The 25,855-nt window shown below is 37.2% G+C and overlaps 1 protein-coding gene and 1 pseudogene across 1 annotated transcript; one reads left to right on the plus strand and one right to left on the minus strand.

Annotated features, from left to right (window-relative positions):
• Nucleotides 1-13: 13 nt before the first annotated feature.
• Nucleotides 14-20,743, plus strand: LOC124166020. Its single transcript, XM_046543597.1, has 6 exons — nt 14-209; nt 2,891-2,996; nt 3,874-3,969; nt 14,311-14,499; nt 17,004-17,097; nt 20,408-20,743. Exons 1-6 carry the CDS (start codon nt 77-79, stop codon nt 20,561-20,563), a joined length of 774 nt encoding a protein of 257 aa, XP_046399553.1. The 5' UTR covers nt 14-76; the 3' UTR covers nt 20,564-20,743.
• A 538-nt stretch (nt 20,744-21,281) lies between these two features.
• LOC124166153 lies at nt 21,282-21,393 on the minus strand (annotated as a pseudogene).
• Between the last annotated feature and the right edge of the window lie 4,462 nt (nt 21,394-25,855).

A 25,855-nucleotide genomic window follows, 5' to 3' on the forward strand; every position in this document is an offset into this window, starting at 1 on the left:
CTTACTTGTTATCACCCATTTAGTCTTCATCGCTACTACAGCCACTCTATTGGTCTTGATTGCAATTGCCAGGAAAATGACTTTTCTTCGGGCGATAATCGTTGCCACAATCATTTTCGGTATTGCTGGTGCACGATTTCCAAATTATTACATCCAAGAAGGCAGCGATAGTTTTTCTCACCCCTTCATCGGAAAACAGGATTATAAAGGTTAGATTTTTTCGTTTTTTACTTTCGGATATTTTCAAAAATATAAGGACTCGGAATAGACTTTATTTTAAATATAAGTTCCGTAACGGCATTCTAACAGTTATACAATGTAAATTCCTGAAAATGAGCAGAAATCACTTTGGTAATTGCTATAATGCTACTCAAATACCCTTTGGCAATTTAACGTGGAACCTCTTCCCTAGATAATGAAGATATTATGTAGGTTTGAGAACTCAGCTTCAAATATGTAAAGTAAATTTCGTTTGAAATTACTTAAAATTGTGCACAGAGATTAACAAATCAAATTAATTACGAAATTTTGTACTATTACCAATTCCATCGATTGCCTATGGCAGAATAAAATTATTCCAAATTTTGATTACTTCGATTTTTTATATTCAATCAGCAAACGTCTTTTCCATCGTTTCCACGTCTTTTCTAACAGTTGAGATATGATTGTTTATCACCTTCAAATTTGATGGGTACCCGCTCAATTTTCATTGAATGTCAAACATTAATATCTTTAATGAAATTTATATAATATATCTATAATGAAAATTGCCGGAAAATACTCTTCTGATTGTGATTTGAATCAAGTCATGAAATAGTTCCCAGGTCCAATTTCATTTCATTTCCAGTGTAAGACCATCATAACCATTTTACACTCTCTTTCCTTCCATTATCTCGTCATTAGCAGTCTTGATGATTTTCTATCTATTGCCTTCGGGAAACATTTATTACAGTGTAAGTAACGGCCAATATCGTGCGTGCAAACAAGTTTTTACGCTTAAAAACACGTATATTTCCTAGCGGAGATTTCGTTTCACTGAGAAATGAATGTGCCAGGAATGTGCGAGTATCACTTTTTCATCTCGAGTCGAGTTGAAAACATGACCGAGTCGAGTCGAGTATGATGAATTCTGGACCAGGCAATACAGCAATGCATACTCCAAAACATTCTCAAATTTCCAATCCCCCAGAGAATATTCTATTCTGAATGCTTAGCATGATTTAAAAAGAAAAAGGTAATGAGGGATTTTGATGGTAATTGGCAGAATTAGGAGATAAAAGAAATAAATGTGTCTTAAACTGTCCCATAGGCACAATTGAAAGGAATTAACCTCTAGTAATGTGTCGACAATTTAAGTCATGATGTATCCTAACTACAGCGGTGGGCCCTGAATAAAGTCTTTTTCACAGCAATAATAAAGATTACAAAATAAGTAAATGAATCATATAATATTTGTTCCTTTGAAATATTCTTGCAGAAAAACCAATTGTTCTACATGCTTAGGCATCAGGTTTGTCGTCTCCATGTTACAGCATTACGGCCTGCAGAAAATTATCTTCCCCTACACACTTTTACACACTTAAGCTACACAAGTACCATCCCACCAAAATTACAAGATTTCGGAGCCTTTGGAATTTTTGTTTAAAACTATATCATCGATTTTTATGGATCTAGAGTCATCATAAAATTGAAGTGGACGAAGCGATCGAACTAAAGAAATCAGCTTTGTAGAGCCAAAAAAAATGTCACGTATTGTTAAATCAGCCTTTGCAATTCTTGTTTTCTAAGTTAAAGAAAGAAACTAAAAGCAACAAATGAATATTACGTCGGACGTGCGCAGTGATCAAAAAGGCTAAAAGATAGCACAACTTGTGACGTGACGTTTCAGCGCGACACACCGCGGCGAGACGCGTGGCAAGGGATAAAGGGTTGCCCTTCGCGGAAATAGTAAATGTTTCCCTCTCTTAAGCATGCCGCCTCAATCCCTTAACCCTACTTCATTACCCGAAGCATATTTCTTATATTTCTCATGTTATCTAAATAGCTCCATAGAGTAGATCAATAGGGCACAATTATTAAATATCAATTGGCATTTAAACGACCGCAGTCACCAACAAGGAGCTCTCACGCTGTATTTAGATTGTGATACCATTGACGGGTATATGTTATGCTGATCTACGCTCCTCACTTCAAAAGAATAGTAAATAATGAAATAAACAGCACTTGTTACTCCCATTAGAGCTAATCTTGCATATTTGTATACCTTAGCTTCCCATAAACAAATACCAATTCGAAATCGTCGGCGTACTGCCGCCTTCGCACAGAGAAAATCCGACAGGTTCAGTTTTTCTGCTACGACGCAGCGAGCTGAAGACGTGACGTCATCAATTCTCAAAGAAGGGCTCTGATTGGCTCGCTAGCCGCGGCGTCAACGCAACGCCGACCTGTGAAGGCACCCTAAGAATGACTTATCGGCTTTAAAAACGATGTTATTACATGAGCTTCCTGATAGCGCTTCCTGTCGGCAGATTGCAACAGCTCGACAGCTCTGTAGCCGAAAAATTCTACCAACTACTCGACTCGACTCGACTCGGGTTTTCGAGTACTCTCGCATCCCTAGAATATGCTTTCATTCAAACCTATGGATGGCTTTGATTCGAGAGGGGTCACAAACAAATGTGTGTGCTTCCGCTCTGTTACGTGGCCAAATGCCTCCGTGATTAAATAAATCTGTGGAAAAACCCACGATTTCGCTCAGCGAAAGAGTCAGGCGCTAATAGAACTATTCACCACGCATAAATCGAAGCGGCGTCATTTGATTATTAGGAATGTGTAAAAATCATTCATCATAAATATTCAATTTTTACGATGAAATATGGACACTTTTCAGATGAAAATCACCAGAATGTGGTTGAAGGTGCTACAATATTGAAAAGTTTTCCCAAAACTCGGCTGGCATCTAAAGTAGAACACCAACAAAGCGAGCTGGATGAACTGTAAGTAAACACTAAATGAATGGTAAAATTCACCTTTTAAACATATATTTAAGGAATTATTTTCTATTTCATATGCAAATAAAATGTATTCTCAAACAGCTAAGAGTCTCAAAACTTAGACACATTTAAAGAAGATGGAATATTAACGCAAAATCACACGCGTCTGGAAATTCATCACTTATTCACATGTATTAACAGAATTTCGCTTCTATTTCTTTCCCGTATGAATGTAATTTACATTACTGGTGACGCCTATTTACCTACCTTCACCACGTGGTGTACTGCATTCCAATGAGCAGTTTTCACGAGCATGTTGGCACAAAAACATACGCCCAGTAAGACGACCCCTAAGTTCTTGAAACCTTATTGTGTTCACAGCGTAATAAACGTGAAAAATTATGAACCGACTCGGAGAATTGTTGCTTTTGGAAGAAATTAGAAATAACATATAAATAATTATTTCAATTTTCACTGATCGATTCACGAAGGAGTTGGAATGACCCCGATAAAAAGATATATTTTGAATAATTGTCGCAATTCAGTGGAAGCACCTAAATAACATTCCTGTACTCTCCGGAAAAATTTTGGGAGGCCCCTGATCGAGCATTTTCAACGCGATTTCCTTCACGGTAAAGAGGAGAGTCAAACGAAACGCTGACCTAATTAAAAAAATTAGTATTATAAAATATTTTTATGGCCAGCCTAGGAGGTAACAGAGACTGTACTACCTCACTAAACTTAAGGTCGCGGGTTCCAATCTAACCTGGATGGGTTACAATCAGCCAGGGTCATTGATTAATGCGTTAGCCACGCGAGTCTTTTCTCGCATTTTAAGTGAAGTTATAATAATTAATAATTCGATTAAATTAATTTGCAGATTAAGCAAGTCAAAGGACGAACCTCTTCACTTCAGCGACATGCGGGGACGATTGCTGATTCTAACGGACGACAGACGAAACCTCACCAGAGTCAAGTAAGAACTACTACTTCTTCGTTCCTATTTGCATAATTATATTCTTTCTTCTTAAAAATATTTATGGCGAAAGTGATTGCCCCTAGTACGGTGTTACCACTTCTATCGGAGAGGAGAAAATTATCGTCGTAAAATCTTCGCTGTTACATGTAAGTCACCTATTAATCACTTGGATAATAATCAAACAATAATTATAATATGGGAGAAATAGAAAGGTTATCATGGACAAAGTTTTTCAATTTTGTTGTTTATGGTGAACAAATATAATGATACAATGAATGAATTGTAAATAATATTCAGTAAATCACACGAAAAAAGATGTTAAATTAAAACCGTGGATTACTGGAAATCTCCTGAGACATATTGAGAGAAAAAATTACCTCTTCAAAAAACACAGAAAGCATCCAAGCAAAGTTAGCCTGAAAAACGAATATCATAAGTACAGAAACGAATTGCGCGGAAATATTCGTAACGCAGCTAGTAATTACTACATGTCAAAATTTCAAATGGCAAATAGAAACACTAAATTACAATGGAATTTGCTTAAAGAATTAATTGGTGAAGAGCGAAGAGATCGTTCTATGATGCAGTTAGAATTAAATAGAATTGTTATTAGTGATTCAAAAAATTTAGACTCTGAATTTAATAAATACTTCAACAAAATTTTTGAATGTGCAAAAGTAAAATACAATGATGAGAACAGGGCATGTAGTCAAAACCCCTGTGCTAATAAAAGTGAGTTGAATTCCTTTTAAATAGAACCAGTGGTGCCAATTGAAATAGAAAAATTAGTTAAAAATCTTTCGTGCAATAAGTCCCCTGGACATGATGGTATAGATGTTAGAATGTTGAAATTAATTATTGATGATGTTGCTCCTGTGTTCGCTCACGTCTTTAATTTAAGTTTTATCAATGGCGTATTTCCGAACCCTTTGAAGAAAGCTGTTGTTGTACTAGTGCATAAAAAAGGGGACAGATAACAAATAACGAATTACCGACCGATATCTCTTTTGTCTGTATTTGCAAAAATTCTAGAGAAACTTGTTAAAAGTCGCCTTCTGAAATTCCTAGACAAGACCAAATTTTTTAGCAAAAATCAGTTTGGATTCAGGCATGGATTGGGAACTGAAGGTGCTCTAGAGAAGCATATGACCGAAGTAAACAATTCAGTCAATTCAAGCTCGTGAACTATTGGGTTATATCTAGACATAACCAAGGCATTTGATACACTCTCGCACGAAATACTGCTAATGAAACTTGCGCAAGCTGGAATACGAGGGTTATCACTGAAGTGGTTCGAAAGCTATTTGTCGTCTCGAGCACAATGTGTAAAAGTAAATAATTGTTTTAGTGAATATGTTACAATTGAGACGGGAGTACCACAGGGCTCTGTCTTAGGACCTATTCTGTTTTTGATTTACGTAAACGATTTATGTGAAAATAAATTCAATGGTGAACTCACAGCCTTTGCTGATGATATAGCACTGTGCTACTCAGCTCCCGATTGGAGTTGTGCTGAAGCACTTGTGAAAGAGGATCTATGTTTTTGCGAAAATGGTTTAATTTCAATAGGTTAGATTTAAGTGAAAAGACGAAGTTTATGTGCTATGACATATGTAATACAAGTATTTTTAATGGTAAACTCATATTTCATTATACAAATTGTTTCAATAGGGTGGTTTCCTATTATTTTTTTATTGCCTAAATCGAAAGATTGTTACTCCTGGAGTACGTATTTCACGCTTTTAGATTTTTAAATGACGATATCTATTTTTCGCGATTAAATGAAAAGTGAAAATTTTCAAGCGCGCGAAAACGCGACGCATAAGTATGAATGTCGGGAAGTCTCTCCGCGTGACGTATTTCTGGTTCCCCCTCCCGCCCTGCGAGGTGACCTTGAGGCGAGGCTTAGCGCTGATACGACGCAGGCTGCTAGCGGCTAGCCTAGTATCCTGCTGACTGGTAGCGCTTGGCTTAAATAAGGATTATTAATAACTTATCAAACGAGGAAAACTTTCCGAGCTTAGCCAGTTTTAATAAGTGATTATTAAGACATGTTTCCCTGAGCTCTGCGCCTCATGCATGCAATGGTAACCTCAGACGACGTATAACTCCTATCTTCTCGTATAGAAACTAAGTCCCTGTGACGTCACGTGGAGCGGCATCGCATGGGCGCCAATCTGGCCCTTTTCAAATGAGGATAAAAATGGACCATTGCCATTCGTCTAACCCGGTATTTCTTTAACAAAATAATTTGTATATTATGAATACACTAATGGTGGGTAAATAATTGCAATCAATGCCTTTCGTTTTCTTTGATGAAGGAAACCACCCTATTGTGTCTGTAACTGTCCGGTCATTGATAGAGTTAGTGAAATGAAATACTTGGGAGTAATTCTGGATAGTAACCTACGCTGGGATAAACACTTACTTACTGTAAACAAATGCCTTAGAATTGCCTTGTCCAAATTTTACTACTTACGAAGAAAATGTCCTCTTCCGGTTAAAAAACCATTTATTATGGCCTTGCTCATTCCAAACTTTCTTATGGTGTAATCTGTTGAGGCAGTAATACATGAACACATTTAAGTGTGCACTCATTTTGCAAAAAAAATAATTAGGGTAATGCTGTCTAAAAATTGCTAAGACCACTCATTTCCGTTGTTTGTGGCCCTAAATTTGTTGCCACTTAGGCATTTGTATTTATATAGAGCTTAAATTGTTTTTTGCCAGAAGTGGAAATACGCCTAGTGTAAGTGACAAATATAAATATAACTTAAGGAATGAGTCATTTATAGTTGCAAAGAGACCTAAGTTAACTGTATATAAACGCTGTTTCATTTACATGGGGCCAAAATTATTACATCTACTGCCCGCAAGAATTTAAAAAAATAAAACCACAAATGTCATGTTGAGACTTGCTAAAGACTGGCTCTTCTCACAGGAAAAAGTTGAAAATTTATTTTGATGTTATTTACATAAAACTTAATGTATCAGGTACTGCATTATTATGTTGTTGGCATACATTTTTGTTAATTGATGGTGGCTCAATTCTGGTCCTATGACCTTCGAGAACACCTAAAGCTCCTTCTCTTTTTCCATTGTATTAAGATGTAAAAAAAACAAAGGTAGGAGTAATAAATTATTATTATTATAATTGTCAAATGAGAGTTTTGAAACCATTAGAAATGGATGATTTCCAGCAGTTATTGAGCAATTAGAATGGCGTAAGCGAGGGCAGACGGAGAGCGTCACCTGCGGCGAGTTGGGCGAACTAATTAGAACGGGGCGACCGCACAAATCAGACAGAGGGAGGAGGGTTGTAGGGGTACAGGGGAGGGGAGGGGAAGGAGGGAGCTCTCTTCTTTCCACCAATGCGAATAAAGATTGTTTACTTTCTAAAGGAAAGAGGTACGAAAAAGAGAGTTTAATTATATTTCTCTCGGATCAATCTATTCAATTTATTTAATTGACGAAGAAGCCAAAACTGCTAAATTTTAACGGAACATTATTGTTTGCTCGATAAAGTAAGGGATGTGCTGTAACACTGATACTATCATTCGATGCAAACAAAAGCTGCCTTACATTGTTCTCACTGTACTTCACCTATCCTGGCCCAACCGGTGTGAGAGCCTTCAAACCTATTACTACCTCCACTGTGCAATCGCCCACTGAATCAAATCCGCTCATCTAGTTGCCCAACCATAAGAAACCACTCACCTGGCAGTAGTCGGAGCATATACGCTCACCTCCAAAGCTTGGAGAATTGGAGGTGAGCGTTTAAGCGCCGCAGATACTGACAGCTGAGCATTTTCCTATTATTGGCCAACTACATGAGCGGATTTGATTCGGTGAGCGATTAAAAAATATCGCCCACCGAATCAAATCCGCAAATATAGTAAAATTAATCGAAATCCCCTCTTTTAAAGTAGAACTTCTTCACTCGGGTAGAAGGGTGGGTCGAGGGGGGTGCTCAAACCCTCTTCTTATCCTTCAGGTCACCAATCCAATCAAGGGGACTTCATCGTGAAGCGAACACTCGGCGAAGTTATTCTCTCTCTCTTCCTTGACTCCTCTCCTCTCTCCACCCGAAACACTATATTCAAAAACTGAAAAAATTCTGCCTGAATTGAAAATAATAGCAACACACTGGAGACAGCCAGAAGGCTGGGACTAGTGCAGCACCAAAATCAGAAATAGGGTTGTTTCCTTCATCAAAAAAAAACGAAAGACATTGACTGCGATTCGTTACCTACCATTAGTGTATTTATTATATACAAATTATTTGGTTTTAGAATTCCCAGTTTAGACGAACGGCTATAGTCAATTTTAACCTCATTATAAAAAGGCCAGATTGGCACCCATGCGATGCCACTCCACGTGACGTCACAGGGACCTAGTTTCTATACGAGTAGATAGGAGTTTTACATCGTCTGAGATTACCAATGCATGCATGAGACACAGAGCTCAGGGAAACGTCTCTTAATAATCACCTATTAAAACTGCCTATGGTCGGAAAGTTTCCTTCGTTTGATAAGGTATTAATAATCCTTATTTTAGCCAAGCGCTACCTGCTTGCAGGGTAATCTGCTACCTGCTAGCATCCTACGTCGTATCAGCGCTCAAAGCCTCGCCCCGAGGTCACCTCTCTTGCGGCAGCGGGAACCAGAATGACGTCACGCGGAGTTTTCCTAACATTTATACTTAGCCGTCGCGTTTTCGCGCGCTTGAAATTTTTCGCTTTTCATTTAATCGCGGAAAATAGATATCGTCATTTAAAAATCTAAAAGCGTGATAAGCGTACACCAGAAATTATAATCTTTCGATTTAGGCAATAAAAAAAATTTTGGAAACCACTCTATTCCGGTGAGGCGAGGCGTGACTTCACTCCTGAACCAAAGGTAACCTGATACTCCTGGCTCGTCTAGACGCGTCGAAGGGGGGAGGTGGGTCTGTCTAGACGGCCGAGTGCTCCCCTTCCCACTTTTTACCGTCGCATTGTTGCGGAGCGCTGAGGGGAGGTCGGAAATTCAAATTGGAAATCCGAATCTCGCCCGTTTTGGCCTTGCCGCGTACTCCACAGGGATATCTTTTCTCGCCACGGGCATTCGAATAAAACTATGGGTTTCAATTTCGATTTAAGATCAAAGGTTTTGCTCAGTCTCGGCAATTTCAAATTTTTGATTTTGCTGCTTAGAGATAAATTATAGTTACCCTAAGTCCATGCAAATATCTTTGATAACTTGAGGACATAAAAGTATGAATTTCCCCTGTTATAATGAATACATGTCTCCTAAATACGATTGTGAAAACTGCAGACTCTTCTGTTTTACCGCAAGCGAGTGATATGTGAACACCGGGATAGAGTAATAACAGACGCCATCGGCCCACAGCGGCTCCAGCAGGTCGATCTGTAAATGTCATATGGCCGTCACAAGCGGATTTCGTCAGTTTACTACGATGCTAGGGCGATTCTGAAACTATTTAGTCACGTCGATCTGACTACCTCGTCGGTGCAAGCATTCACGGCCAAGAGGCCCAGCCCTTCGTCGCGGCAATGCGCTTAAAATTTTCATTATGAATATACGTTACGATTGTTTATTAATAGCACATTATTCGTTAATTACGATGGAAGCTATTTTAAGCTGTCACTTCCCAAAAATAAAGTGCATTAAAAATAAATAAAAGAAATGCGTACACTTAAACTTACATTCGCGCACTTTGAATAGGGTAGTTTCCTTCATCAAAGACAACGAAAGGCATTGATTGCGATTCGTTACCCACCATTAGTGTATTCATAATACACAAATTATTTGGTTTTTGAAATACCGGTTTAGACGAATGGCAAGGGTCAAATTTTATCCTCATTTGAAAAAGGCCAGATTGGCGCCCATGCGATTCCACTCCACGTGACGTCACAGGGACCTAGTTTCTACACGAGAGGATAGGAGTTATACATCGTCTGAGGTTACCAATGCATGCATGAGGCACAGAGCTCAGGGAAACATGTCTTAATAATCACCTACTAAAACTGGCTAAGGTCGGAAAGTTTTCTTCGTTTGATAAGGTATTAATAAACCTTTTTTAAGCCAAGCGCTACCTTTCAGCAAGGTACTCAGCTACCCGCTGGCAGCCTGCGACGTATCAGCGCTAAGCCTCGCCTCAAGGTCACCTCACCGGGCGGGAGGGGGAACCAGAAATACGACGTACGGAGATATTTCCCGGCATTCATACTTGAGCGTCGCGTTTTCGCGCGCTTGAAAATTTTCACTTTTCATTTAATCGCGAAAAATAGATATCGTCATTTAAAAATCTAAAAGCGTGAAATACATACTCCAGGAGTAATAATCTTTCGATTAAGGCAATAAGAAAATAATAGGAAACCACCCTATTGATGATATATGTGCCAATTGTATCTTCGCCTTGATTGCGATAGAAGTTGGTGAGAAATAATTCTTTTGCGAGCCGGTGAAAGCGTAGTCGCGGCAGTCAATCTTGGTTTTTAACGATGAATTTCAATCATCAATGCGAGGTTGTAGACTTCATGAATGTATTATAATCAATGACAGTCGCAAAAGAAAATGTATTGCACTTCACAGTTAAGTACGATAACTTGCTACCTTATTCAAGTGCTAATACACAGAGGCATATGTTTTAGGAAATGCACATCAATCTAGGAGACTTTCCGTGAGTTACGTCAGTAATGAAGATGAAACCTTTATTTTCGAAAGAGGACACTTGGGTAGTGATACGGTTTAAGGGTTTTGTCCAAATATGCCCGAGTTCGAGAGAAAAAAAAGCATTTAAAAAATTAGAAATACGGACACGTCGAATTTAGTTTTTAAAAATCCACTCTTACATTCAATGTCGATTTATCCTAGTGGTAGCGTTTCGCTTTCTGTAGGATTCGAGTTGGTGACTCGGAGATTGCAAATTTTTTCCAGTCTGCCAGTCTGTACATTTTTTGTAATCTGTTCCATTTTCACAAAGGGTGAAGGCCGGTATCCACTAGTGATGGGTCGATCATGAACGATTCGATCAAAAAGATTGAATCACTAGGTGAATCAAATGACTCATGATTCATTTCGTTAAACAAGTCGATCATCAATCACTCCGACTTCCGGTTTCATATCAATCATCCCGGTTTCCGGTTCATTTCAAAATTTGGAACGATCGATGCTTGATCTATTTTCGACAGGGAAGAAATAGTTGAGAGAAAATTAAATATTATGTTATAAAGAACTGAATGCTTTTGTGATCTTTTTCTTATATGATTTCCAGCAGTTATCAGTATTAATAACACAAATACACGTAAAAGGAAAGTATTAAGATGACTCTTGTAGGAGAACGTTAAGAAGAAGAAGAAGAAGAAGAAGAAGAAGAAGAAGTTAAAGCTGTTAACATTTTATTATGCCGTTTATAAAATCATCCTGCAGATCAGATTCATGCATAGTGTGTGGTGTATTTTGTGTTACATTTTTAGATATATAGTTAGAAATTATTCTATTAGTGTTAAGAAACTGTGACAGTTTTGCCTTCCCAAATATTTTCATGACACTACTTCCTTCATTTTTGCAATATACTTTACTCATCTGGGAATTCACAATCAAAATAGTATATGAAATGTTAATATGGATAGCAATCAGCGTTACCAATGCTCTTCGAAGATGAGGCAGTATTTATTCGATTCTTCAAAGTGATTTATTACATCCATTGATAGAGTCTTTTCGATCTTGATTCCTTTTGAGTCTTTTCGATCATAACGATTGAATCAATTGTTTGAATCATCTCTGTGACTCGAGTCAAAATGATTGAATCACTAAAATGATCGACTTTGCCCATCACTAGTGTCCACAGTGCGAGGCTGTTCGCTGCGAATGTCTCGTGGCGAATGCTCGTCTTTGCCTCGGACTGTGGATACCGACGTTGCTCGCTATGAGGCGTTCGCGTCGCACAATTCGTGAATGCGGGTGGTTGGCGTGCTCGTAGTGAGCATTCGTGGTTACAAAATCGCTGAAGAGCGTATGTCTCACCCTGAGGCAGAATTCGCGAGGCATTCGCAGCGAGCAGCCTCGCACTGTGGATACCGACCTTAAGCCCGTATGACACTATCCAATTTATTGGCCAATAAATCGGCGCACAATATAGTTTAAAATATTGGGAGTTACGTACCGTATGACACGTATCAATATTTTCACCAATATTGGCCTAAAAGGTGTTCTAATGTCCCGCTTGAGAACGACATTGTATTTCGATTAATTTACGCTGTGTTCGTGTGATTTGTACTTTTCAATCAATAGTGAAACCACATTTTAGAAAATTCAAGCGAATTTTCGTAACAAAACCAATTTTTTACATCCAAATCGTATGTTTTTTGAATAGCTTCTTGTAGTGGCCACTTGGTGTCAACAAACTGACTTCTGATTGGAGATTGGCCGCGATAAGATAGAACCTGTTCTAAATTCCAAATTGGGCGAGAAATTGTGTCCAATACTGTGGAAAGGAAATTGGACTAGAAATTGGTGCGTGTCAGTTGGACCACAATCCAAAATCCGATGGATTGGCCAATGAATTGAAAAGTGTCATACGTGCTTTGAGAAAAAAGACTTTGCTGTTCCACAAAATAAAATAAATATTTGCGACCGGTTTCGATACGGCGTATCATCGCCTGGCCAACTGATGATACGCCATATCGAAACCGGTCGCAAATATATATTTTATTTTGTGGAACAGCAAAGTCTTTTTCTCTTACCCTTTGTGCATCATGAAGGAGTTCCATCATGTTACGCCACCCAACATCGCATGTTCCATGTTCGTCAGGCTTATTGATCGCAGAAGTTTTACATTTTTTACTTGACGGCTTTTTGACAATAAGCCCTAAATTAATATATATGTCGCAATAGCGACATGAGGTAATAGGGGTGTTAACCTCAAATGAAAATACCCATTTAAGTAGATGCTAACGGTGAGTTTTGGCTAATCATTCACATTGGTGAAAAATTTTTTGCAATAGGTGCATTACATTTTCTTTTGTGCTCAGATGAAATTTGTGCGCCTTTGAAACGGCCTGTTTCGGCGGGAAGTCAGTCTCAAATGGCTCTGACGTCACCCACAGCTACTTCGCTGGCTGTGCGCTTTCGGTGAACGCTGTTACCCGAGCCGTGCTTGAATTTGCGGATGCCGTGGTGAGAAACGGCTTTTTGTGTTATTAACCGTAAAAAAATGTCTTTAGGTCCAAGTCTGTTGCGTAAACTTGGCCCGTTCACGGAGCAGGTTAACACAACGCCTGACCGACACTTGACTGATGCTCAAAATCGTCAATAAAAGCCCCTATGAAGCAGCATGCGTATCAAATAACTTTTCCTTAATTCCTAGCTGCGCTCTTGAAGCGAAGGAAGAAATACAACGGATGGTTTACCGACTCGTTAACATACCACGTTTAATTGATTATGAGAAAATCATGGGTTTTCATTAGCACATGAGCACAAACATCACAAAAACTGAAGGACTGACCATACGATTTGTTAATCGTTATCACGAATGCAACACGGACATTACCGTTTGCCAACAATTGCTTGGAGATTTGTTTACAAACACGGTAGTGAAGAGTCAGCCAGAGCTGGGCTTACAATTAGCTCGAAATAATTTTTTTTAAATAAAATGTCAATATTTTGAATATAATTAGTAATTAAAATGTTATATTGCTACAAATTTCAGTTATTAGATAGGTAAAAACAAAACAAATAATTTAATTTGTAGTTTTGACCGACTTATCAATTGTTGTTGCGTTAATAACTTTTAAAAACATATCACTAAGAAAGAGATTAATTTTTTGTGTGAAATTATCCGTTATTTTATGCCCTATGTGTTATCCGGGGCTGAGACGAATCCATGGAACCTAATATCATTAAAATTGGTGGAGCCGTTCTCGAGTTATAAGTGTTCTAACTAAAACGATTTTCGACTTTCTTTTATTTATATAGAAGAGTTTTCATCTCAGCATCGCACTTTATGTGTAAAAAGCAAAATAAATAATGTTTCCGATGGAGATCAAATTACGGTCCTTTGTTGAAACTTGCGGTGCAGAGGATTCAGATTGCTTGAAAAAGCATCGATTTAAAAATATGTTAACTCAATTAAATTTAAAGAGAATGTATGCTTTGAAATGACGAAGTACTCATATCAAATATGAAAATCACATTCAGCGCATGCTGGGAGAACGCTCGATCAAATTAGATGAGCACACTTTGGAATGAAATTTAGTTGTCCAGGTGTAGTTGCCACGTCGAATTAAATGCATAAGTAAGTGAAAAGCCGTTTTTCTCCACTCTTTCCACACAGTCCATTTGGAGGGCGCTTCATCAATGCGCTTGCATTTACGTCAAGACCACTTCAGGACGATGAGCTCCTCGAGATCACGATCTTGGAAATGAATGTCGAAGCTGGAGAAGATTACTACTTGGCAATTGGAGTGACGACCGAAAATCCTGAAAAAATCAAAGAAGTACCACAGATGATTCTGGGCCTTAAGTAAGTACGACGAAACCTGAGGTGATATCCGGTGCAGTCAAATCGATGACTCGGTAAAAATAGCTGAATAGTGAGTGATGTATGGCCGTTTTCCAATTCGCAATTATTCACCCTTCGTGCACTTTTCGACCGTCAACTTAAGGATGTGACGACAGCAAAGGTAGATCCAATCGACGAGGGCACGAAGGAACGAGGGAACGAAGGGTAAGCGAACAAGGGAACGCGGATGCTCCCTCGATAGCGTGCCCGCGTAGGAAGTGGACGTGAAAATGGCGGCAATGGAAAAATTAGAAATCTTGAACTGGAGTTTTAAGTAATTTTGTGTTTATTATGTGAGCTCTTTTACGTAATATTATATCGGCATTTGCTCTTCACGTGCAAAAATATAAGTATAAAGGTGAAACTGATTCTTAAATCAACCACCAGATGTCCTAACACTTCCCCGCGCGTCACATTTCGTTACTGTCAACAGTTACTGTCAGAAAAAAATATAAAAAAAACGGATTACATATTGTTTGGAACCTTTGAAAAAAATCATGAACGGCAACAAATTAACAATAACATGATGTTTTCTTGGTATAATATATTAGGGGAGACCGGGGAACGTTGGCCCGATTTTTTTACATTTTTAAATATTTTTTATTTATGCATAGTTAACTTTATGAAATTATTGCTAAATTGTAGAACAGTCTTTCTAAATCTGGATGGCAATAATTAAACTTGAATATATGTGTTATAAATTTAAAATAAATAAATAAATAATGGGCATATGACAGGTGGGCCAATCTGCCCCTACATCGGGGTAAGTTGGCCATGCGGCTGGGGCACGTTGGCCCATGTATTTTTTGATAAGCTGAACTAGTATGATTTTAGGGAATCAAAATAAAACTAATAGTTATCAAGAAATATATTTCAATACATGCAATCATTTTGCTAAAACAACGGGAAAGCTTTAAATTATTAGGATTTCTCGCGTGCTAATACCAACCAGTTAACTTTTGTGACTGTCCAGATACAAAGGATCAGCGCAGTTATTGCTTTTGTGAAATAGTACACGGATTTCATTGTTCACACATGTCTAATGAGCGCAACGCTTGCAATTTGTGCACTAAATGCATTGTGCTGCAGGCTGACCGTCGAAAAATGCACACTTTAGGCATAGTGAATCTTCATTTTCCTATATCGGACGCGCGTATTTTATTTTATTTTTTGGCTCTAGTTGACGTGCGTTACATTGTAATACTATGTCACGTTCAAATAGAAGTCTGTCTTCACCACTGCGCTTATATTTTAGTAGCCTCTGTGAATTTAATTGAGTCTTTGTGTCTAATCAGTTCAGACACAACACAACGCTCCCAAAGACGACTAATCGCAGACCCAGTGGAACCTCTGGAGTTGACTATTGATGCAAGCTTACTCTAAAATGTAACGGAAAATAATCCATGTAAGTGAGGAAGGGGTAATCCAGCTTTTGAGCTCAATTTAAATTGTAATTGAATTCTTCCTATAAAGAGGCAATCAAATGCGCAAGTCCACTCGACTTGTTTTTCACTTTTCTCGAATGAACTGCTTAAGCACATTTGCATAAACAGTGACATATATGCTAACCAGAAAAATGTAAATCTAGCTTTGGAGAAGGAGGAACGTATGACATGATAAAATCAGGTAATATGACATATAATGCTAATGTCATACGCACAATAAACGTATGTGTTGGTCCAAAAATGTAACAAAACTTAACAAAAGATACTTCCCCACACTCTTGTCGGCAAGCATGCATTGTAACCTGTTTGAAATAATATTAAGTCATTTACACCTGAATGTCAGCTCATTTGAAGATGGAAGCGACCGTCTATTCAAAATTAGGCCATTTTTGACGAAGGAATGCATGGCCAACGTGCCCCGTCATCGCTGGGCCAACCTGCCCCATCGCCATGTTTACAATAAATTCTATTCGTTACAAAACTCACGGAAGCAATTTAGATTGTATGCCACACACAAGTTATCCTTAAAATATGATATTTAATTATAGTACTCAACTATTGGGCACAAATAGATCTAATCTTAAATAACACACATTTAACCTGTTAGTAGAATTTTACTGAAACACGCACAAATACAATTAATCGCTACAACTTGTCAAAAACTGCTCCGCCAGTCATAATGGTGTTGTGGAGAAAGGGAAAGTGTGTTACCAACCTTCTGATAGATTCCTAGCACGATTCAGTGTCTATTGTATGAATTAGCTCGACTGGGCCATCCTGCCCCTATGGCCAAGTGCCCCGGTCTCCCCTACCCTAGCGAGATGTTTATTTAAAGTTAATACATTATTATGTGCACACAATGTATGAAAAAATAATATTTAAGCAAGGTCAAATAATGCATTCATTCTGACTTTTCTTGGCAAAGAAGCAGATGATACGGTATGTCACCGGAATAGTATAAGTATAGATTAAAGTGATGAATATTAAGTGTAAATAGCTAATGAGAGGTGCTTATTTCAGAGCCCCAGGGTGGTTTCTCTACGGTGTGCAGGGGTTCCAGTGTAACGGAAAATGCCAGATTATTGACGGCGTTAAGCTTCCAAGGAATGGCCAGGTGAGTGTCAATAATGGGACGAAGTGTCATTGAGCTTTGAAGTGGATATGAGCTTTGAAGTGGATAGTGGAGTTTTCCTCATTGGGATAGTGCATGTTATTGGATAAAAGTTTGGCCACAGCATACGATATCGATCGGGAATAAAAATGAATTTAAGGGTAAAAACAATGCGGAAAATTCATATCGTGTGCTTCAAGTTAGCACTTTTATAGCTATTAGAACAGACCATTAAGCCTTTTTCATACAAATAGAGTGATTTTACTTCAATTACTGCATTCATTCGCTAATTACTGAAAAATTATAACGGTAATAACCCTATTGATATTTATTTTTACCATAATTATACATGATTAAGGAATGTTATGCTGGATTTTATCGTAAATGATAAATGATTTGACGCAGTCATAAATACTTTTTCCTTGCAAATACTTGCTTAATGACGTGCACCAAAATTGGCATTTTCAGCTGCAATTTCCAGAAAATTTAGAAAGAGTTTTCAAGGCTTGTATTGAAGTTTTCTAGCAAATTGTATATAGTTATTTTCTCTAGCCAATCTCTGCAATTATCTGCAGCGGTTCCAAAATTTCCTAATACCCAACACGGCTAAGTCCGCCATTCTGGTCAACGCCAAAATTCCGTGATTCTACGTTAAAAGAAGTTTTATCCAAAAATTCAAGCGGTTAAGTTTTCAAAATAAACATAAGAAAGTATTTAAGAGCTAATAATATATGAGCTTAATAGGTTAATGTGAACTTTTTTAATTTTGGTAAATCGTAGTTTACTACGACAAAGAAAAAAAATTCGGCAATTCAAATATGTATTTAAGCGTAATTAATTTGATGGCAAGACCTAAAAAAAGAATTTTTCATACAAATTAAATTGGCAAAATTGCCGGAGAAATAATTACATTTAAGTCTATCACAATGATATGTTCTTTTCAATAACACAGGCCAACAATGAAAAAACCTTTTTACTGAAAATACCTTATTAACCGTATTTACAAGATTTGACACCCAGTGACTTTTTATCATTTCTCAACTTGAATAAATAGCTTTGCAGACAAATTTTCTTGTCTATGAAGTAGATAATTGCCCAAATTAATGAATAATGAGAATATCCCGAAATTATTCTTTTTGAACGGCTAAAAATCCTTGGAAAAATGTATTTAAAATTTACAGAGCAGAAACGAGTTGAAGTTGAAAAATAGGAAAAACTTGATCCAAAAAAATTATTTTTATATCTTTTTGTAAAGACTTATTGAATGACCTTCGTATCAAGTAATTGCCGATTTCTGATTTTTCTCTTTAAAATGCGCTCGATGAGGTTGAATTTTTTTTATCATCGTGAGTGATTTTATACGCTCGATTGGAAGGCATAGTTTCTGGTGCTATCATGCAAACACAGCTCGAATGCATTGCATAAGTTGGTGCGGCTGCTCTCAAGACGACTGAATACATTCTAAGTTAACTCATATAAATCCTATTGTGGGACTTTGCAAGGTCGAGTACAGTGTGACGATGACTCTTCATCATTTTATGCATTTAAATGACACTTAGCGTGCTTTTGTCTTCCCGGTTTGCATTGCGAACTCTTACGTGAGATAATAATATTCATCTATGTCTCGCTTCATAAGAAATCAATTTAAATTAGGCCGTTATGACTCTGTTTAGCGAGGGGCCGATGAAAGCCGTTATTTTGGCTGGAGGACTGTTCTTTAATAACACAGGCAAACAATGAAAAAACCTTTTTACCGAAAATACCTTATTCTTATGTTTTTAAAGTTGCTGAATCCGAATGTGATGGTTTTAAAGTTGTTTCACCCACCATTTATTCACATTTTACAGTTAAATTTATGAAATCAAGCAATATTTTTAGAATTTAACAGCTTTTTTATAGTTATAATAAAATTGAAAAAGTAGGCCTAATGAACGAAGATAATGGGGGATTACTGTTGGTGTTTCACCGAGAAGTTCAGCAAGCGATTCATCGCAGAAAAATCTACACAAGAAGCTTCAAGGAAAAAAGGGAAAGAAAATGTAGACTAATTCCAGTTGACAAGTGTACCCTATATTATCACGCTGTAGTAAATAGAAACAATTTTATCACGATGTATTGAATAGTAAGTGCAAACAATTTTATGATGTAACACAGTTTTTCATTGATTTTCCTGTATACCGTAAGGGGTATTAGACTAAATATTAAACTACATATTGCTTGGAAACTAAGGGTGATACAAAAAAACTAAGGTCAGGTTTGGATTCGGCACATTAAAATTTATAAAGATCAGCTATTAAAATAAAAACGCTTTCAAACAAAACTTTAATAGGGTGGTTTCCTATTATTTTTTATTGCCTAAATCGAAAGATTATTACTCCTGGAGTACGTATTTAACGCATTTAGAATTGTAAATGACGATATCTATTTTTCGCGATTAAATGAAAAGTGAAAATTTTCAAGCGCGCGAAAACGCGACGGGTAAGTATGAATGCCGGGAAATCTCTTCGTGATTCTTATTTCTGGTTCCCGCTGCCCCCCTGTGAGGTGACCTTGAGGCGAGGCTTAGCGCTGATACGACGCAGGCTGCTAGCGGGTAGCTGAGCACCCTGCTAGCAGGGAGCGCTTGGCTTAAATAAGGATTATTAATACCTTATCAAACGAAGAAAACTTTCCGAACTTAGGTAATTTGAATGGGTGATTATTAAGAGATGTTTCCCTGAGCTATCTGCCTCATGCATGCATTGGTAATCTCAGACGATGTAAAACTTCTATCTACTCATATAGAAAATATGTCCCGGTGACGTCCCAGTGTGGAGTGGCATCGCATGGGTGCCAATCTGGCCTTTTTCAAATGCAGTTAAAATTGACCATTGCCATTCGTCTAAACTGGGATTTCTAAAGCTAAATGTGATGAGTTGCATGCTGCAACCGTTCAGTTTTCCTGATTTATGACGTAAAACGTACCGTTTACGAACACCTAACTACTATGATTGTGAATGACCAAATGACTACTACAATCGCAAAAGAAGAAACCGCATTCTAAGAAAATGTAAATAACTCGGTGATATGTAGCTCAATACGACAATTTACTACATGTTGCTCCTTTGAATAATTTTGTGGTTCGGGAATTCGGGAATCATTCCTTATATGGGTCAAACGTACATAAAGCAATAAATACAGTTGAACTTTCATTCATTCCTCAATTTAAATGCAGTTCTCCGTAAAATATTTAAAAAACGCCCGATTAGCTTTGACCACTTGTGATATTTCGCATGGAAGTATTATATTTAACCTTCATTTCTTTATTCCGCAGGTTAATGACACTTTGGGAGTGAGAATGACTTCTGGAACCATCAGATTCTTTTTCAATCAAGATTTGATTGGTTTGGTCGACACAGAATTTTACGGAGAAGTGTACGGCGTGGTGGATTTAGAATACAATGTTGATAAGATCGCAATAACATCTTAAGAATGCATTGCACCAAACAACGCCGAACATTTCATTATATTGTAGACTTCAATTGTGTGTGAGGTGGAAAATAAACTGGCATGCTTGCACGGGTATTTCAAAGTGACTGGCTCGAAAAAGTCTTCATTTTAGTTGCCAGAAATATGTGAATAAAAGCATTTCTACCCAAAAAATAATAAATCAGCACCTTTTTTCCATAAAAGAAACGCATAATCCTCAAAATAAAATATTTAAGTGTTGCATGATAGCGCTAGCTAGATAGAAGTTAACATTTCGCTTTCAATAATATCTACATATTACTAGACGACCTGGTGAACTTCAATTCACCTTCATATAATTCTATCAGCGGAAAGTTTTGAACAAATCCTTGTTCTGATGAAGAAACGTTTGTGGTTCTTGGACAATATTTCGCTTCACTGTTCGATTGTGAGCACAACGCCAGCCAACTTACGCATCTGGATTGCCCATCTCACATTATTTTAGTTTTGTTTATTTTTTTCTTGTACGAATAAAAATTTGAATTTTATTAGGTACTTATAACGAAACTCACCTTTCACTTCTTATTTTGTGTTACCATGGGGTACAGAAATACACTTAGTTAAGAAATAACATGCACCAAAATCACTTTGTACAAATTATATTGAAAATGTCGTAAAGAAGACTAATTGGGCCCAATTTACTATCTATTATTATACAAATATGTTGCGTAATTTCCCTTTCTGTTCCAATGTGCACAATAAAAAATTGTCTATACATACAACTGAACTCCCCCACGGAAATCTTTGGTAAAAGGCGAAAGTTTTATACGAACTGACTTGAGTTCTGCCGTATCTCTTCCTCCGCGATCTTTCTCTCTCGGAGGCGCCTCCTTTTTCTATGCGTCCTTTTCATCTTTCTGCCAATCTTTTTAGAATACGTCTCTCTTTAAGCTCTCTCAATACACAACTATGTTAGCTTTCCTCCCGATCTTTTTAGAACACGTTTATCTCCTAGTTCTCTCCATACACAACTATGTTAGCTTTTCTTTCCGCGTCCCTCACTACCATTATTGCCTCCTCACTACGATTGTTAATTTTAATTTATTTATTTAAACAAACAACATGGCAGTTTGTTTACATACAATTATGGTATAATGCCTTGTAAGTAGGCATAAAATTGTCCTGCATAATATGCATTGCACCCAACGAAGTCATTTGAAAACAACTGTTATCGTTTTGAGTGTTTGCCGAGAAATGTTTAGAATCATTTACCATACCAGAAACTAATGAGCATCATGGATCAGGTGGTGGCATCAATTGTGGCAATTTTACTTTTCCACCAGCAAAACGTAATCCAGTACATTCACCGTTGTACTTTTACGCATTATAATATTGAAAAATTACTTTCATTACCTCAATTTCTACTTATTTTCCGTCTTTAATAATGTACTTCCGGATTGATTAGTTGAACGCTACTCGTTCCAGGATCAAAGGAGCATTGCGTCTTCCGAATCGCTAATTTCATCGTGTTGTGCTAGCTCTTGTTGTGTTTGTTGTGCACGGACTCGTTGCATTCGAAGCCACTTCTTTTTCAGTCACCCTAGAACGCAATTCTGCAATAACAATACGACAATTGTCATTGCCCTAGTAGCACCAAAACTAGATTTAATACGTATCATACATCACCACTATATACATATTATATCGGTATAAAATACATGCAAATGTCCTCTACCACGAAGATAATATCTAGATATTATAAGTATTATATCTGCTGCCATTATATGGATTTTATATTGATGAAATACGTATAACTCGTCATAAATTTGTATATTATACATATCTTATACATTTCTGATGATCCCTGGTTACGCCGCAAGGATATTATCTGTATATTTGAAAGATTCTGGTATGCATCAAGGACCATGGATCATCAGACATGTATAAAATAATATAATATATAGATTTGCAAAACTGCATAATGATGTATTTCGATATCTTAAAAATATACAGATATAATCCTTTCGGTACTACATGGGTGTATGTCTCTCGCTGATCATCAGCACGGTAAGCACGTAAGTTTGCTCGCCGTACATTTCATTGAATTCGAATACCGAAGTTGGGTTGTATTCTCTTTGGCATGGTAAGTAACTAAATAAAAGAAAGTTCTGTTAAATAGTATTGCTATGTTAAAGTACATAAACAAATGACAGTCTTAACATAAACAATAAACGGTTAGTAACGAAATTAGCCAAAGGTAAGTGAAGAAAGTTTTCGCGCACTAAATTTATGAATAAATAATGGACAAATGCATTTTTTAACGACTATAACAATGGATTTAATTTGTCAATTAACTTAGAGATGTCAAACTACATTAACAATACTGACGGTCGTCAAGGGGACAGTAAGAAAAAAAAACGCTCACATTTCAGTATTTTTATGATTATTTTTTTCAAAATTCACCATAAATCACGAGGAAAACGAATACTGTTTTCAAGAATAAGAATATGTATTTATTTTTATTTCCAATGGTATATGTTTTAACGATATGTGACCGTTATCACTAATTAAAATGTGTATAAGAAAGAAGGCCTGCAAGCATCAATAACGAATTTTACATGTATTTCTCATGGAAATGAGTCAGGGCCCATACCAGAGCCTCATGGGCCCTGCGGAATAATAATTTCACCGTTTAAACTCTCTGAACTTTCATGAATAATTTAAAACCACAATTAGCCAAATTGGTCCAGTCGGTCTCTATTTCTAGCGAGACTAACGCTCAGCAATTCATTTTTATTATACACAAGACTAGCTGTCCCGGCACACTTCGTGCCGCCTAATAATTACTAGGAACACTTTAGTAACACCATTTTTTCATCAAGAGCGGATGTAACCCAAAAAATCAAATATCATTAAAATCGGTGAAGGAGTTCTTGAGTTATTAATGGTGTAACTAACACGTTTTTGGACTTTCTTTTATATACATATATGTGCATAATATAATAATATTATAATGGGGTAAGTATGTGCTTCCATTCTTGCTTCTGATTTCAGATCAACATTGCCATATTTTATGCCACCGTAGAGCAATTCATACAAATTAAAATTGCAGAGTATCACAGTGATATACACATTCTATCTTTCGAATTTTGTGGCTTCCACCTTCTCCTAAGTTCTTTTTGATAGGTACAGTGGCCTTGGCAACTAAAAGCGCCGAGATATTTACAGGCATTCAAACATACCCTTTGCCCTTATGAAAACCCATTCAAGGCCTCCCTCATCTCCGAGTTCCTCCGTCAATGCCAAACAACTGCTCATCTTCCAGAATGTTCTCCGAGCCACCTAAGACGTCCGCATAACCAGCAATTCCAAATGGCAAACGATGATATCAGCTCTGCGATTGCTCATCGCTACTACTCACTACCTGTATTGATCGTGCACTCATGAACTGGCCCGTAATAAAAGCTTATGACGACGAATTTCAACTTAATTTCAACAAATAAGCGAATTTTTATGGAAAGTCATCATGTTTAAAATGACAAAATGCTTGCTCAGATTTTAAAATTGCAGTTCCATTTTTTCCAATAGAAAGGAATAACCTTTTAGTGTCATTTGCCAATGGATGAAAATATATTAATTAAGTGATAGAATTTTCTCATTTTCTTCAATTTTTAAAATTCATGCCGAGTCTCTCGTCTTTATTTGTTTCACGGCAATTGTAGCGCACAATCTTCTATATTGTTTCTACTGTATAGATACCTTTTTCTCAACTTACACGCAACCAAACTCTACAAATGAGGAACCAAAATGCACAGAATTTATCAGAGACCATGCGACGGCATATCTTACTTCCTAAATATTGCTATTGTTTCCTAAAATTGGTTTTTAAATAATAAAAAAAACAAAAAAAACGGCAAATATTTTTGACGTTAACGGCGCACAAACTGATACATTTGTTCATTTGCAACAATATCTCGCATTCTTTAAATAAATTTTATTAAAATGCAGCTGATTCCACATTCAAGTCTCCTGTTGATACTTAAGTATGAGTCATCATGTGCGTTTAACAGAGGATAGTGTAATCACTTCCAATGTTGTGTTTAAAGAGGTCCTTTGACCTCAATTTTTACATGAACATAACAATAAATTTGTACATAAGGCCTTGCCTTTTCTTCTACATTTTAAATTAGAAACGCTCCCATCCCTCTGTGGACCCGCATTGAAAAGAGCGGGGGAAGCCCGCTGGGAGCGGGCGCAGCACGCTCGTATTAATTTATTTTTGGATTATTAGAGTTGAAGACGTTGCCTATTTCAGTTTCCCAATTCCTAAAAGAGTCAAACTTTTACATATTTCAAAACACTCTACAAATACTGATAATAGTTATAACCTTGGTCACCTAATGGGTAAAGCGTAATACTAATATCAACAATAGATACGGGCAACCGATATGTCTGAATGAGTGCAAGAATGTGCAAAGCATTGGGTTCCATGGCAGATAAGATGTGGGTACCCGGAATGCATGAGAACCAGAGTGATATCCTCAGCGTTATTTATTTATTCATTCAAAAACAGCCCAAACTGCCTGTACATTGAATAAAAAACCTCAAATCTGCAGCTTTAACAAATATAAACTATAAAAAGAATATTAAGGAAAAAAGATTCAGAAGGTGACTTTTCTGAGCTGCCTCTTGAATGATTTGATGGGCATTGAAAATCCAGGGAAGTGTGAGTACTCGAAATGCTATTGAAAGAGGTAGGGAGTCTGTAATAAAGTGATCTCTGGGAGAGAGAAAGACGGAATTTCGATTGGTTTATTTGGTGATCATTACGACCGGCGCGGGTGGGAATGTGGGGTGAAAAGAAAGGCAGTATTTCTGAGGATCGGAACTTGCCGTTAAAGGCATTGTAAATGAAGGAAAGATCATGAAAATTCCTATGGGAGGATAGTGGGACAAATGATAGGGCAGGCATTAGATTAGAAATAAAAATAAAAGCAATAGAATCGAAGACGTAGCCAGAAAAAATGGGGTTTATGTACTGACGGGATATTTTTCTGGGGGACACAAAAATCGATGAGTCGACAATAGGCAAAAATCTATAATGGGCAACATCTGATAATGCCCAAAAACCTGTTATGATTGAAGTGTACAGTCGGTGACAGTCGAAAAACGAAGAAATGCAGTTCAAATCTATCAAAAATGAACTGGAAAAGAGTAATCGAGTCAGGCGTTACTTTACAGGTTTTACTCACAATAACTCTGCACCTACTCTTTCACTTTTTTATTCCACGATCTCATTCGATTTTAACGATAT

This window comes from Ischnura elegans, chromosome 9 (genome assembly GCF_921293095.1).
Source record: "Ischnura elegans chromosome 9, ioIscEleg1.1, whole genome shotgun sequence".
NCBI classification, from domain to species: Eukaryota; Metazoa; Arthropoda; class Insecta; order Odonata; family Coenagrionidae; genus Ischnura; species Ischnura elegans.

What these genes read in the sequence shown, in the direction of transcription:
- LOC124166020 (XM_046543597.1), top strand. Translation starts at nt 77, where the DNA reads ATGACTTTTCTTCGGGCGATAATCGTTGCCACAATCATTTTCGGTATT. An exon ending in CGGAAAACAGGATTATAAAG is followed by an intron (nt 210 to 2,890) that starts GTTAGATTTTTT and finishes GACACTTTTCAG; the next exon opens with ATGAAAATCACCAGAATGTG. An exon ending in CAAAGCGAGCTGGATGAACT is followed by an intron (nt 2,997 to 3,873) that starts GTAAGTAAACAC and finishes ATTAATTTGCAG; the next exon opens with ATTAAGCAAGTCAAAGGACG.